This window comes from Patagioenas fasciata, chromosome 2, assembly GCF_037038585.1.
Source record: "Patagioenas fasciata isolate bPatFas1 chromosome 2, bPatFas1.hap1, whole genome shotgun sequence".
In the NCBI taxonomy this organism is placed as follows: domain Eukaryota; kingdom Metazoa; phylum Chordata; class Aves; order Columbiformes; family Columbidae; genus Patagioenas; species Patagioenas fasciata.
In genome coordinates, this window is record NC_092521.1 from 936,299 (window position 1) to 950,126 (window position 13,828).

The following is a 13,828-nucleotide window of genomic DNA, read 5'->3' on the forward strand; positions in this document are numbered from 1 at the left end:
CCAGCTCCAGCGCCCTCGGCCGCTGTTGTTTCCAGCAGTCGCGGTGCTGCGAGCGGTGCTGCGAGCGGTGCTGCGAGCGGTGCTGTGAGCTGCGGGCAGCGCGGGCTGCAGGGTGGAACTTCAGCTCCGGAGAGAAGCGCAGGGGACGCGCTGGAGGCACCGGGGAGGAGCTCCGGGCTGCGTGTGAACAGGACGGGCCGGTTCGCCCGGCTCACGGGGGTGACACGGGAGCTGGTGGTGTCCCCAGGGAGCTGGTGGTGTCCCCAGGGAGCTGGTGGTGTCCCCAAGAGTTCGCAGCATCCCCAGGGATCCGGTGGTGTCCCCAGGGAGCTACTGGTGTCCCCAGGGAGCTACTGGTGTCCCCAGCAGCTGGTGGTGTCCCCAGGAGTTGGCAGCATCCCCAGGGATCCGGTGGTGTCCCCAGGGATCCAGTGGTGTCCCCAGGGAGCTGGAAGTGTCCCCAGCAGCTGGTGGTGTCCCCCAGGGAGCTACTGGTGTCCCCCAGGATCTGGTGGTGTCCCCAGGGAGCTGGTGGTGTCCCCAGTAGTTAGCAGCATCCCCAGGGATCTACTGGTGTCCCCAGCAGCTGGTGGTGTCCCCAATAGTTGACAGTGTCCCCAGGGATCCAGCGGTGTCCCCAGAGATCCAGTGGTGTCCCCAGTAGTTGGCAGCATCCCCGGGGAGCTGACGGTGTCCCCAGGGAGCTGGCAGTGTCCCCAATAGTTGGCAGCATCCTCAGGGATCTGGTGGTGTCCCCAGCAGCTGGTGGTGTCCCCTGGGATCCGATGGTGTCCCCAACAGCTGGCGGTGTCCCCAGGGAGCTGGCAGTGTCCCCAGGGATCTGGTGGTGTCCCCAGGGAGCTGACAGTGTCCCCAGCAGCTGGTGGTGTCCCCAACAACTGACGGTGTCCCCAGGGATCCGGCAGTGTCCCCAGGGATCCGGCGGTGTCCCCAGCAATTGGTGGTGTCCCCAACAGCTGGCGGTGTCCCCAGGGATCCGGCGGTGTCCCCAGCAGCTGGTGGTGTCCCCAACAGCTGACGGTGTCCCCAGGGATCCGGCGGTGTCCCCAGCAGCTGGCGGTGTCCCCAGGGATCCGGCAGTGTCCCCAGGGATCCGGCGGTGTCCCCAGCAGCTGGTGGTGTCCCCAACAGCTGGCGGTGTCCCCAGGGATCCGGCGGTGTCCCCAGCAGCTGGTGGTGTCCCCAACAGCTGGCAGTGTCCCCAGGGATCCGGCGGTGTCCCCAGCAGCTGGTGGTGTCCCCAACAGCTGGCGGTGTCCCCAGGGAGCTGCCAAGCCAGGAGAGCAGGCGCGGGGTTTGCCGCACAGGGAGAGGCTCTGATCACCTGCGGGGACACGCAGGCAGGACACCCCGTCTGGGGACGCCCGCAGCCCAGGTCCCTGTGCCGCCTGGGGACACGGTGTCCGTGGCTCTGTCCCCGCAGCCTGCTCCTTCCCCGACCGCGTGCTGGCCTTCCTGCTGCCCAAGCTGGAGAGCAGCGGCGAGAGGACGCGCGTGGGGACGCTGCTCATCATGCGCCAGATCATCAACAGCGCCCGTGAGTACCGGGGGGCTCCGGGAGGGACTTCTCCTTCCCCCGATGGGCTCTGGGGTGAGGACACCAGCCCGCCCGCCACTGTGGGGTCTGGGGGGACAGCAGCCAGCTTGGTGACCCGGCCAGCTGGGAAGGGGACAAGGGACAAGGGCTGTTTGGGATGGACAGCGTGAGAGCATCGCTGAGCTTCACCCCAGGCTGCGCCGGGGAGAGTGAGGTTGGATCTGGGATCAATTTCTTCCCCCAAGGGCTGTGGGGCATTGGAACAGGCTGCCCAGGGCAGTGCTGGAGTCACCATCCCTGGAGGGCTGGACAGACGGACACGAGGTTCTCAGGACAGGGGGCAGTGCTAGAGCTGGGTTAGGTCCTGGTTGGACTCGATCCTGAGGGTCTTTTCCAACTGAAATGATTCTCTGGTTCTCTTTTCCAGCCTCACAAATGGAGATTAAAAAGCCCTTTATTCTTTCATCCATGAGACTCCCTCTGCAAGACACCAACAACAAGGTGAGCTGAGCTGAGCCGAGCTGAGCTGAGCTGAGCTGAGCTGAGCCGAGCTGCTGCGCTGCCACGGGGCACATCGGGGTGACCCCGCTGTCCTGTGTGTCCCCTGTGACAGCCCCACAGCCTCGGGCAGGGACCCCGCTGTCCTGTGTGTCCCCTGTGACAGCCCCACAGCCTGGGGCAGGGACCCTGCTGTCCTGTGTGTCCCTGTGACAGCCCCACAGCCTGGGGCAGGGACCCCGCTGTCCTGTGTGTCCCCGCTGTCCTGTGTGTCCCTGTGACAGCCCCACAGCCTGGGACAGGGACCCCGCTGTCCTGTGTGTCCCCGCTGTCCTGTGTGTCCCTGTGACAGCCCCACAGCCTGGGGCAGGGACCCCGCTGTCCCACGCGTGTCCAGCTGCTGCTGGCAGAGCCCAAACCGGGCTGTGGGTTTGGGTAGAACCCAAACTACCATTCCCCGTGCGGAAGAGGGGGCATTGGGGGGCAGCTGTAAGGGGGACCCTGCAGCGTCCCCGCGCTGACGCCGGTGCCACCGCTGTGCCCGTGCAGGTGAAGCGGGCGCTGGTGCAGGTGATCAGTGCCATGGCTCACCACGGCTACCTGGAGCAGCCCGGCGGCGAGGCCCTGGTGGAGTTCCTGGTGCGGCAGTGCGCTCTGCCCTTGGAGCCGGTGAGCACGGGGGGGACCCTGACGGGAGGACCCGGGGAGGGAAAACCCCAAAGGAAGGCTCTGCACAGCGGGCCGAGCCATGGGCTGAGGGTCTGAGGGCCACCAAGGCCAATGCTGGGTCCTGCACTGGGGTCACAACAACCCCATGGACGCTGCAGCTGGGGAAGAGCGGCTGGAGAAGAAAAGGAGCTGGGGGTGTTGGTGCCAGCGGCTGAACATGAGCCAGCGGGTGCCCAGGTGGCCAAGAGGCCACAGCATCCTGGCTGGGACCAGCACTGGGGTGGCCAGGGGACCAGGGCAGTGACCAAACCTGTGCTGGGCATGGGGAGGACAAACTGTGAACCCTGGGGGCAGCTCTGGGCCCCTCACGCCAAGAAACCCTTGAGGTGCTGGAGCGAGTGGAGAGAAGGGAGCGGAGCTGGTGAGGGGCTGGAGCACAAGTGTGATGGGAGCGGCTGAGGGAGCTGGGGGTTCAGCTGGAGAACAGGAGCTGAGGGGAGACCTTCTGATCTCTGAACTGCCTGAAAGGAGCTTGGAGCCAGGGGGGTCGGGCTCTGCTCCCCAGGAACAAGCGCCAGGAGCAGAGGAAACGGCCTCAAGTTGCCCAGGGGAGGTTGAGGTTGGATGTGGGACCAATTTCTTCCCCAAAGGGCTGTGGGGCATTGGAACAGGCTGCCCAGGGCAGTGCTGGAGTCACCAGCCCTGGAGGGCTGGACAGACGGACACGAGGTTCTCAGGACAGGGGGCAGGGACAGGGCTGGGTTGTGGTTGGACTCGGTGACCTTGAGGGGCTTTTCCACCCAAAGTGATTCCATAATTCCAAACCTCAGGAGCGGGAGAGATGCTGTTGGGGCAGCTGTCCCTGTGTGTCCCTGTGCCCAAAGGCCACCAGCCAGGACAGGGTGACCTCCACCTCCTGTGTAGCCGGGGTCAGGCTGGTGCCCTCTCGGTGCGGGCAGCTCCTTACATGGGGGTCTGGCTGCCTCCAGCCCCACTCGTCCTGATGGACTGCAGAGACATGGGCTCAGCCCAGCCCACCCTTGGGCTCAACCCAGCCCAGCCCACCCTTGGGCTCAACCCAGCCCAACCCACCCCTGAACTCAACCCAACCCAGCCCATCCTTGGGTGCTCAACCCAGCTCCCCCTTGGGTGCTCAACCCAGCCCACTCTTGGGCTCAACTCAACCCACCCTTGGGCTCACCCCAACCCAGCCCACCCTTGGGCACTCAACCCAACCCAGCCTTGGGCACTCAACCCAGCCCACCCTGGGGCCCTCGACCCAGCCCACCCTTGACTGTTCAACCCAGCCCACCCTTGGGCTCAACCCAGCCCATCCTGGGGCACTCAACCCAGCCCACCCTTGGGCACTCAACCCAGCCCACCCTTGGGCACTCAACCCAGCCCACCCTTGGCTGCTCAACCCAGCCCACCCTTGGCTGCTCAACCCAGCCCACCCTTGGCTGCTCAACCCAGCCCACCCTGGGGCACTTAACCCAACCCACCCTTGGGCTCAACCCAGCCCACCCTGGGGCACTCAACCCAGCTCACCCTTGGGCTCAACTCAGCCCACCCTTGGGTACTCAACCCAGCCCACCCTTGGGCTCAATCCAACCCAGCCCACCCTTGGCTGCTCAACCCAGCCCACCCTTGGGCTCAACCCAACCCAGCCCACCCTTGGCTGCTCAACCCAGCCCACCCTTGGGCCCTCAACCCAGCCCACCCTTGGGCCCTCAACCCAGCCCACCCTTGGGCGCTCAACCCAGCCCACCCTTGGGCGCTCAACCAAGCCCACCCTTGGGTACTCAACCAAGCCCATTCTTGGGCTCAAACCAGCCCACCCTCGAGCTCAACCCAGCCCACCCTTGGGCGCTCAACCCAGCCCACCCTTGGGCCCAACTCAGCCCACCCTTGGGCTCAACCCAAACCAGCCTACACTTGGGCGCTCAACCCAGCCCACCCTTGGGCTCAACCCAGCCCACCCTTGGGCTCAACCCACCCACCCTCGGGCTCATCCCTGTCCCCTCAGAGAGGAGCCAGGCGATGGTTTGTGCTGCGGGGTCTCTGCAGTCCCTCCGAGCTCCATGGGTAGAGCTGGAGCACGAGCTGCCAGTGGGCCATGAGGCAGGAGGTTTTGGGGTCTGTCCCCTCCTTCTGGGGTGCCCTTTGCCAGATGTGTCATCCTGACGGCTTCGGCTTCATCCGCACTGACCTGCGCTTCCCCTCTCCTCCAGCAACCCAAGAAACAGCCCGCGGACGCCGATGAGCTCACGAGTGACGGTGTCCGCAGCATCAGCATCAACACGCTCTTTCTGCTCAGCACGACCGTGGACAGGATGAGCAACGTGAGTGTGCGCCCTTGTCCCTGCCCCGAGAGCAGCGTAGGGAAAGGGAGCTGGGGGTCCTGGGGACGGCAGGGTGAGCATGAGCCAGCACTGGGCCCTTGTGGGACCTGGGGTGGGTTAGAAGGGGGTGGTCAGTGGGTCAGAGAGGTTCTCCTGCCCCTCTGCTCTGCCCTGGGGAGACCACACCTGGAATCTTGTGTCCAGTTGTGGCCCCTCAGTTCCAGAAGGACAGGGAACTGCTGCAGAGAGTCCAGCGCAGCCACCAAGATGCTGGAGGGAGTGGAGCATCTCCCGTGTGAGGAAAGGCTGAGGGAGCTGGGGCTCTGGAGCTGGAGAAGAGGAGACTGAGGGGGGACTCATTGCTGGGGATCAATATGGAAAGGGGCAGTGTCAGGAGGATGGAGCCAGGCTCTGCTGGGTGACAACCAGTGACAGGACAAGGGGCAATGGGTGCAAACTGGAACACAGGAGGTTCCACTGCAAGAGGAGAAGCAACTTGTTGGGGGTGAGGGTGTCAGAGCCTGGCCCAGGCTGCCCAGGGAGGCTGTGGAGTCTCCTTCTCTGCAGACATTCAAACCCGCCTGGACCCCTTCCTGTGGAACCTCAGCTGGGTGTTCCTGCTCCTGCACTGGATGAGCTTTGAGGTCCCTTCAACCCCTGACATCCTGGGATTCTGTGCTGGTCCCAGAGCCACCGTCCCTGTGCTGGGGTCCCACACTGCCATGGGTTGTCACCGCTCCCAGCCCCGGATGGAGCTGCTGTCACCATCCCCAGGGCAGAGTGTTGAGTTGGAAGCTGTTGTCCCATGGGCCTCTGTGTGCCTGTGTGGGCATCTCCAAGGCTGGAGCGAGGTGGTGGTGCTGGAAATATCAGTGAAGACAGACCTGGAGCCATTGGAGCGGGACAGAGCAGGGACACGGGAATGGGCCGAGGCTGAACAGCCCTGGGGAGAAAGGCTGAGAGAGCTGGGCGTTCAGCATGGGGAGGAGAAGCTCCGGGGAGACCTTAGTGCGGCCTTTATGCAATTAAAAGGGGTTGATGAGAAAGATGGGGACAGAGTTTGGAGCAGGGCCTGTTGTGACAGGACAAGGGGTGATGGTTTAAAGTAAAGGAGGGAGATTCAGGCTGGATATAAAGATTAATTTGCCACGCTGAGGGTGCTGAGAGCCTGGCCCAGGTTCCCAGAGAGGTGGTGGATGAACCATCCCTGAGACACCCCAGGCCAGGCTGGATGGGCTCTGAGCACCCTGAGCTGGTGCGATGTCCCAGCTCATGGCAGGGGGGCACTGGGTGATCTCTAAAGTCCCTTCAACCCAAACTATTTGATGTTTCCATGAAAGGGAACCCCCGGGGCTGCAGACACTGAGCACAGTGGACGCTTCTCCCCTCTGGTTAGGGAACCTCAGGGATTGTCCCCGTCATCAAAACGCGTCTGAGCCGGCATCTCCGCCATCCACCCCTCGGTCCCGGCGCCTCCGTCCCGCAGGCGGTGCTGCCACCTCCCCTGTCCCCGCAGGTCCTGTGGCCGTACCTGCTGGAGTTCGTCACCCCCATCCCCTTCACCAACGCCCTGACCCCGCTCTGCAAGAGCCTCCTGCATCTGGCCCTGAAGAAGCAGGAGGAGGGAGAGAGCGCGTCCCTCATCCGTTACGACCTGAACGGTGGGTGCCGGCGGCCGCGGGAGCTCGGCACTCGCGGGGCTGCTCCCTGGGGGATGCTGTTTGACGCTTTTTTCCCTTCTTTTTGCAGCAAACCTGCCCTCGCCCCACGCTCTGACGACGCGGCTGCTGGTGAGTGGCTCTGCCTTCCCTGCTCAGCCGCGGGTCCGATGGAGACCCCCCTGCCCCCTGTCCCCATGGCCCCGCGCACGGGCAGGGTGACCCTGTCCCACCTCGCTGCTCCTTGTTCCTGTACCCAGCGCCAGCTCTCGGTCATCATGTCCAGATCGGCTCCGTGGGGGTTGGGACAGCTCAAGGTCCCTCGGGACCCCCAGGGCCGTGTATGCGGGGCGTGCGGTGCTGCTGAGCCCCAGATGTGCTCGTAGGGCTCTGGGCAGCTGTTCCTCAGCCCCATGAACCTGGGTTTGCTCCTCTTTGCTTGGCATGCACCCCCTGACCACATTTCCCTATCGGGCTGGAGCCACAAGAGTGAACTGTATTGTCACCGAGTGTGCTGTTGCCTCCCAGCATCGCAGTCCTGGGCTTTTCTCTTTCATATTTTCTGACTTGAAGCCCACAAAGGCCTTTTTCTGTGCGCTGACCCCTCCGTTCTGTCCCCAACCCCGCAGGTTGTGTCATCGCAGCCGTACGCGGGGGACGGGCGGGGGGCGGCCGCCCTGCGCCTGCTCAGCGTGCTGCGCTGCAGCCTGCACCCCGCGCTGGAGCCGCTCTGGAGCAAGAGGGTCCCCGTGCTGGTGGAGCACATAGAAGGTGGGAAGGGGCCTCTGCTCGGGAGCAACCGCGGGAATCGCCTGCTCCGAACTGGGCTGTGCGTGCCCGGGCACTTGGGGCGTCCAAGGACAGGGTGGGGTGCTGCCCACAGGCCTGATAGAGTTATAGAATCGTTTTGGGTGGAAGAGCCCCTCAAGATCATCAGTCCAACCGTTACCTCAACCCTGTCCCTGCCCCCTGTCCTGAGAACCTCGTGTCCGTCTGTCCACCCCTCCAGGGCCGGTGACTCCAGCACTGCCCTGGGCAGCCTGTTCCAATGCCCCACAGCCCTTGGGGGACGAAATTGTTCCCAGATCCAACCTCAACCTCCCCTGGGCAACTTGAGGCCGTTTCCTCTGCTCCTGGCGCTTGTTCCTGGGGAGCAGAGCCCGACCCCCCTGGCTCCAAGCTCCTTCCAGGCAGTTCAGAGATCAGAAGGTCTCCCCTCAGCTCCTGTTCTCCAGCTGAACCCCCAGCTCCCTCAGCCGCTCCATCACACTTGGTGACTCTCAGTGCATCGTTGCTCTCAGAAGTGCCATTTTCTATTTCATTAATGACTTTAATCACCCTGTGGTCACTAATTCCTACCAGGAGTGCCTGTGCACCTCACGTTTGCTGTGCTGTGTCCGCTGCAGGACACACAGCATTTAATAAAATCATTTTAGTTGGAAGAGACCCTCAGGATCATGGAGTCCAACCATAACCCAACTCTAGGACTACCCATGTCCTGAGAACCTCCTGTCCGTCTGTCCAGCCCTCGGGGGGTGGTGACTCCAGCACTGCCCTGGGCAGCCTGTTCCAATGCCCCACAGCCCTTCTTTTGGGAAGAATTTTCCCCTCATTTTCCTGATTCCATGAGGAATTCCTTGAGGAGGGGTCTATCCTGTGCGTGTTGGCCAGTGAGGGCCAGAACCCGGTGTGAACCCTCTGCTTCCTCCTAGAGAACACGGAGAAGCCGCTGTCCCAGAAGCAGTGGGAGGAGGAGCTGCTGCTGGTGAGGGTCCCGGCACCGGGGGGACCATGGGGGGGTGCGAGGTCGTTCCTTGTCACGCTGCTCTGAGTTCTGGCCTCGGGAGCACGGTGCAGGTCACGACTCGCAGGGAAGGTTAACAAGGAGTTCTCAGGCGTGCTGGTGGGTCAAAGAACAGCGGTCCCGGGGGGTCCAGTTTAACTGGAGAGCCTTGAAATTGGGCACGAGAAGCGGTCGAAGCTCTCCCGCTCCTCTGGTGATGGCCGTGCTACCTGGGTGCAGTTTAACCTGGGAGAGACCCAACCCTGGGTTAAAACGCACATTCCTGGGGCTGTGAGCTTGCAGGGTGGGGGGCAGCCTCCCACAGCCGTCGGGGGTCGCTTGGTGGGACAAGGCTCTGGGTACAGGTGACACAGCACCCCCGTGGTTGCTCACTGCCCCCGTTGAGGTTGCGGGCGCAGCCGGGACCGGGTCTGCTGGCCGCTGATGGTTCTTCCTCCCGCAGTTCCTCCAGGAGACGCTGGCGGCCGTTTCTGACCACACCTGGGTTTGCCATTTCGTCACCGAGATGTGCCGGCAGCTCAGCAGCTACAACGGCGTCCCGGCAGAGAAGGTGACGCCGGCGGCGCGGGGCCAGGAAAGGGGGTTAGAATCACAGAATCACACGTGGGTTGGGTTGGAGGGACATCGGAGATCACCCAGTGCCACCCCTGCCGTGAGCAGGGACATCTTCACCAGCTCAGGGTGCTCAGAGCCCGTCCAGCCTGGCCTGGGGTGTCTCAGGGATGGTTCATCCACCACCTCTCTGGGAACCTGGGCCAGGCTCTCACCACCATCAGCCTCTTTAAATATCAAAAGGCCCCAAGAAGGTCTCCCCAGAGCCTTCTCCTCTCCAGAAGAAATAGCAGGAGGTTGGTGAGGTGTCCGGGCAGGCTTGAGAATGGGAATACTGGCCAGTCCATGGGCACATGGCTGGCAGGAGAGGCCCTGCCCAGCTGCATTGCTCTGTTTGCGCTATTGGGACCCAAGTCGTGGTCCCTGCAGCTCGTGTTACACCCGCTGTGAGCGGGTCTGTAATTAAGCTGAGCGAGAAATGAGGTGAACCGGGCGCAGAGCTCTCTGGTGGGGAGGGGGAGGAACCAAGTGACCCGGTTTGTGACGGCACCGGTGCCGGGTGGGCTGCGAGGGGCCACCCCCGGGCTGGGGAGCAGAGGACTGGAGGATCTTGCTGTGGTGGGTCAGGAGGGATGGGGTCTCTTTGGGGATGGGGTCTCCATCGAGATAGTATCTCCATCAGGATGGGGTCTCCATCAGGATGGGATCATGGGATCTCCTTGGGGATGTGGTCTCCATTGAGATGGGATCTCCTTGGGGATGGGGTCTCCACTAGGATGGGGTCTCCATTAAGGATGAGGTCTCCTTGGGGACAGGGTCTCCATCAGGATGGGGTCTCCTTGGGGACGGGGTCTCCATTGGGATAGCGTCTCCATCAGGATGGGTTCTCCATTGAGATGGGATCTACTTGGGGATGAGGTCTCCATCGGGATGAGGTCTCCATCGGGATGGGGTCTCCATCGGGATGGTGTCTCCTTGGGGATAGCGTCTCCATTGGGATGGGGTCTCCATTGAGATGGAGTCTCCATCAGGAGGGGTTCTCCATTGAGACGGGGTCTCCTTGGAGATGGGATCTCCATCGGGATGGGGTCTCCTTGGAGATGGGGTCTGCATCAGGATGGGGTCTCCATTGGAATGGGGTCTCCTTGGAGATGGGATCTGCATCGGGGTAGTGTCTCCATCAGGATGGGATCTCCATTGAGAGGGGATCTGCATCGGGATAGTGTCTCCATCGAGATGGGGTCTCCTTGGGGATGTGGTCTCCATCGAGATGGGGTCTCCTTGGGGATGAGGTCTCCACGGGGGATGAGGTCTCCATTGGGATGGGGTCTCCATTGGGATGGGGTCTCCATTGGGATGGGGTCTCCACTGGGATGGGGTCTCCTTGGGGAGGGGGTGTCTGTGCAGGGGCAGGAGCAGCTGGGGCTGAGCCCGGCTTAGCGGAGGCATCACTGGACACTCAGTCCTGGTGCTGCCTCTGCTGCGGTGACTTTGATTCTCCCCGGGCAGCAGGGAGGGTTTGGTCAGACCTGTTCCTGGCTCAGAGCCCTTTGGGGCTTAAGGGCATATTTGGACCCTGAGCCGCTGATCAGGCTTAGCCGAGGGCGCCTGGATGGGGAGGCTGTTCCTTGGGCCGAGCGCTGCGCTGGGACGTCGATCCCAGTGCTCCGGGCGTCTGGGATGCTCAGGGCCGGGCTCTACGTGCACCTTTGCCTTTGGGCACGAGGCTGCGGGGAGGAATGGCCGCGGGCTCGAGGCTCCGAGCGGGCTCACGGGCGGTGACGTTCCTCTTGCCCTTCCAGAACTTCCTGTACAAATGCATCGGGATGACGCTGGGGGCGTGCGCCAGCAAAGACCTCGTGCTAAAGCAGCTCCAGGAGCTCCTGGAAACGGCCAGATACCACGAGGAGGTGGAAAGGGAGGTGAGGAGTTGCACCCAGCGTCCCGAGGGCCATCCCGAGGGACCTGGAGAGCGGGCCCGCCACACTGGACCTTTCTCTTCTGGTCCAACCATGTCTGTGCTGGGCTTGGAGCTCCTGGAGAACGGGTTGTAGGGTGAATGAGCCCAGGGAAATGGGGAGAGCCCACCCGCAGCAACCCAACGGCTGGGGCCTTGGGACACTGTTTGAAGTGACGTGTGGCCCCGGACTGGCACGGGTGCTGTTTCCCAGCCTTGAGCGAGCTGCTGGAGCTGCTGCTGCAGGGAAATCGGTGAATCACAGATGGGTTGGGTTGCAGGACCTTCCCGGCCCCCCAGTGCCACCTCTGCCATGAGCAGGGACATTGCACCAGCTCAGGGTGCTCAGAGCCCCATCCAGCCTGGCCTGGGCTGTCTCAGGGATGGTTCATCCATCACCTCTCTGGGAACCTGAGCCAGGCTCTCAGCACCCTCAACGTGGCAAATTAATCTTTATATCCAGCCTGAATCTCCCTCCTGGAGTTTGAAACCATCACCCTTGTCCTGTCACAACAGGCCCTGCTCCAAACTCATCTGCTCGCGGATGCTTTGCAGCATTTGCTTCGCCACCAGCTCGAACCCTCCTTGTCTGCCCTGGAGCTGAGGTTGGGGTTAAGCTCGGCCTGGCCTGACTGGCGCTCTGGTTTCCCTGTGTACTCCATGGGGCAGACGCCGCGCTCAGTGCCGCTGTTCCATGCGAACACGAGCCCGCTGCCCGGCTCGGCTCCAGCTTCCGCAGCTCCAGCCAGGGCTGCTCTGGAATAAACTGTTTATGGAGTCCCAGCCCGGCTCGCCAGACCTGGAGGCTGGGCAGGGAGGCAGGACCTGCTAAGCCTGGCTTTGCTCTCGCTTCCAGAGTGGGCTCCTGCAGAGTGGCCGACATCCGAGTGAGGTGTCCGCGCTGAGCCCGCGGCTGCGCTGGAGCCGTGTCCCAGGCTGTCACCCGGACAAGGACAGCGCCATTGTGTCCTCTGTCCCCTGGGGACGCGTCCCTGGCTGCCAGGGCTGGCCCAGCTGGGCACGGCTCAGGTGCTGGGGATTAAAACCAATAAACAGGCTCATTTCAAGTGTCAGCTGGGGCTGGGGAATTAATAGCTGTCTGCTAATGTGTTTTCTCTGCTTCCTCCAGGGACTGGCTTCCTGCTTCGGGATCTGTGCAATAAATCACCTGGAGGAAACCCTGGCCAAGCTGGAGGATTTTGTTAAGTCTGATGTCTTCAAGAAATCCGTGGGGCTGTTCAGTATCTTCAAGGTGAGAGCCGAGGGGCCCCCGCCGCGGTGCAAGAGCCTCACGCCGGCTTCTTCAGCTGCGGCGTGTGCTGGAGCCACTGGGGAGAGGAGCTCGTGTCCCAGCTCAGGGCGTTGAGCTTGGACCTGGACACCCCCGTGTCCCCAGGGAGCTCCTTTCCGCACGTTTTCTGACCCGGGTGGGTGGTTTAATGCCCAGTGTGGTGTCTGAGGGGGGCGCAGAACGAACCTCAGCCCCTGGAGGGGCCCTCGTGTCCTTGTGAGACCTGGGAATCACACGATTGTTTTGGGTGGATGAGACGCTCAAGGTCACCAAGTCCAACCACAACCTGTCCCTGCCCCCTGTCCTGAGAACCTCCTGTCCGTCTGTCCAGCCCTCCAGGGATGGTGACTCCAGCACTGCCCTGGGCAGCCTGTTCCAATGCCCCACAGCCCTTTGGGGAAGAAATTGGTCCCACATCCAACCTCAACCTCCCCTGGGCAACTTGAGGCCGTTTCCTCTGCTCCTGGCGCTTGTTCCTGGGGAGCAGAGCCCGACCCCCCTGGCTCCAAGCTCCTTTCAGGCAGTTCAGAGATCAGAAGGTCTCCCCTCAGCTCCTGTTCTCCAGCTGAACCCCCAGCTCCCTCAGCCGCTCCATCACGCTTGTGCTCCAGCCCCTCACCAGCTCCGTTCCCTTCCAGCAGAACCAGCCCTGACTCCCCCGTTAACTTCCCTGCTGTTCCCCCCGGTAACATCCTCATCTGCTCTAACAGGACCGTAGTGACAACGAAGTGGAGAAAATCAAGAGCACCCTCATCCTGTGCTACGGTTACGTGGCCATGTACGCGCCCAAGGAGCTGGTGCTGGCGCGGATCGAAGCGGACATCCTCAAGAACATCTTCCAGTACTTCAACACCAAGGTGAGCTGCTGGGCGCCCCGTGGGGCCGCCGGGCTGCGTGGGTGCTGGGACCCCCCCAGGGTCATTCCCCGTGGAGTCTCCTCACTCCTGCATCGCTAACGTGTCTTGTTTTTTCACTCGTTCAGGTTCTGGGAATAAAGGTAGAAACCAAGGTACAGTGTGAGGCGTTAAACCTGAGCCGCTCTCTGCTCTCTCCTGCTCTCTCTCTGCCTCTTGCTCTGGGTTCCCTGGGGCTCTGCCCGCAGCAGCGCCCGGGGCCAGGGGAGCGCTCTGAGCTCCCCAGCCCATCCTCCAGGCTCCAACCGTTGCCTGGAAGTGCCAAAATCCGCAGCAAAGGGAAGGGAGGAGCTGTAGGTGAATGCTGGGCTGCCCACAGCCGCCTTGGCCCCCCATGGTGGAGCTCAGAGCCCACCCCAGGAGGGCGTGAGCTGCTTTGGGTGGCACTCGTGGCGAGGCGAACAGGACCGGGGTCGCTCAGGGCTCTGTCGCGGCACAATTGGGATCCCCGGGTCCCCCCGCGCACTTTGCTGGGGAACCAGCTCAGCACTCGGCTCTAATCCACTCAGCTAATCGTCCTGCTTCCCCCCCACAACAGTGATTCAAAGCGGCAGATGTTAAAAGCCAGGTTACTGTCCTGGGGGG

The 13,828-nt window shown here is 62.8% G+C and overlaps 1 protein-coding gene across 3 annotated transcripts in view; it reads left to right on the forward strand.

The window, feature by feature from the left end:
• MROH1 (maestro heat like repeat family member 1) overlaps positions 1 to 13,828 on the forward strand; it is a 76,266-nt gene that overhangs the window by 20,367 nt on the left and 42,071 nt on the right. For 2 of the 3 annotated variants that reach the window (XM_065830181.2, XM_071803709.1), the window contains 13 exons: positions 1,445 to 1,558; positions 1,986 to 2,059; positions 2,606 to 2,725; positions 4,957 to 5,067; positions 6,584 to 6,728; positions 6,817 to 6,857; positions 7,355 to 7,496; positions 8,438 to 8,490; positions 8,972 to 9,079; positions 10,884 to 11,003; positions 12,168 to 12,290; positions 13,040 to 13,186; positions 13,312 to 13,338. In XM_065830181.2, the coding sequence (XP_065686253.1) occupies positions 1,445 to 1,558; positions 1,986 to 2,059; positions 2,606 to 2,725; positions 4,957 to 5,067; positions 6,584 to 6,728; positions 6,817 to 6,857; positions 7,355 to 7,496; positions 8,438 to 8,490; positions 8,972 to 9,079; positions 10,884 to 11,003; positions 12,168 to 12,290; positions 13,040 to 13,186; positions 13,312 to 13,338 (1,325 nt within the window). The remainder of the gene's footprint in view (positions 1 to 1,444; positions 1,559 to 1,985; positions 2,060 to 2,605; positions 2,726 to 4,956; positions 5,068 to 6,583; positions 6,729 to 6,816; positions 6,858 to 7,354; positions 7,497 to 8,437; positions 8,491 to 8,971; positions 9,080 to 10,883; positions 11,004 to 12,167; positions 12,291 to 13,039; positions 13,187 to 13,311; positions 13,339 to 13,828) is intronic. The other variant, XM_065830180.2, reaches the window with a different exon arrangement.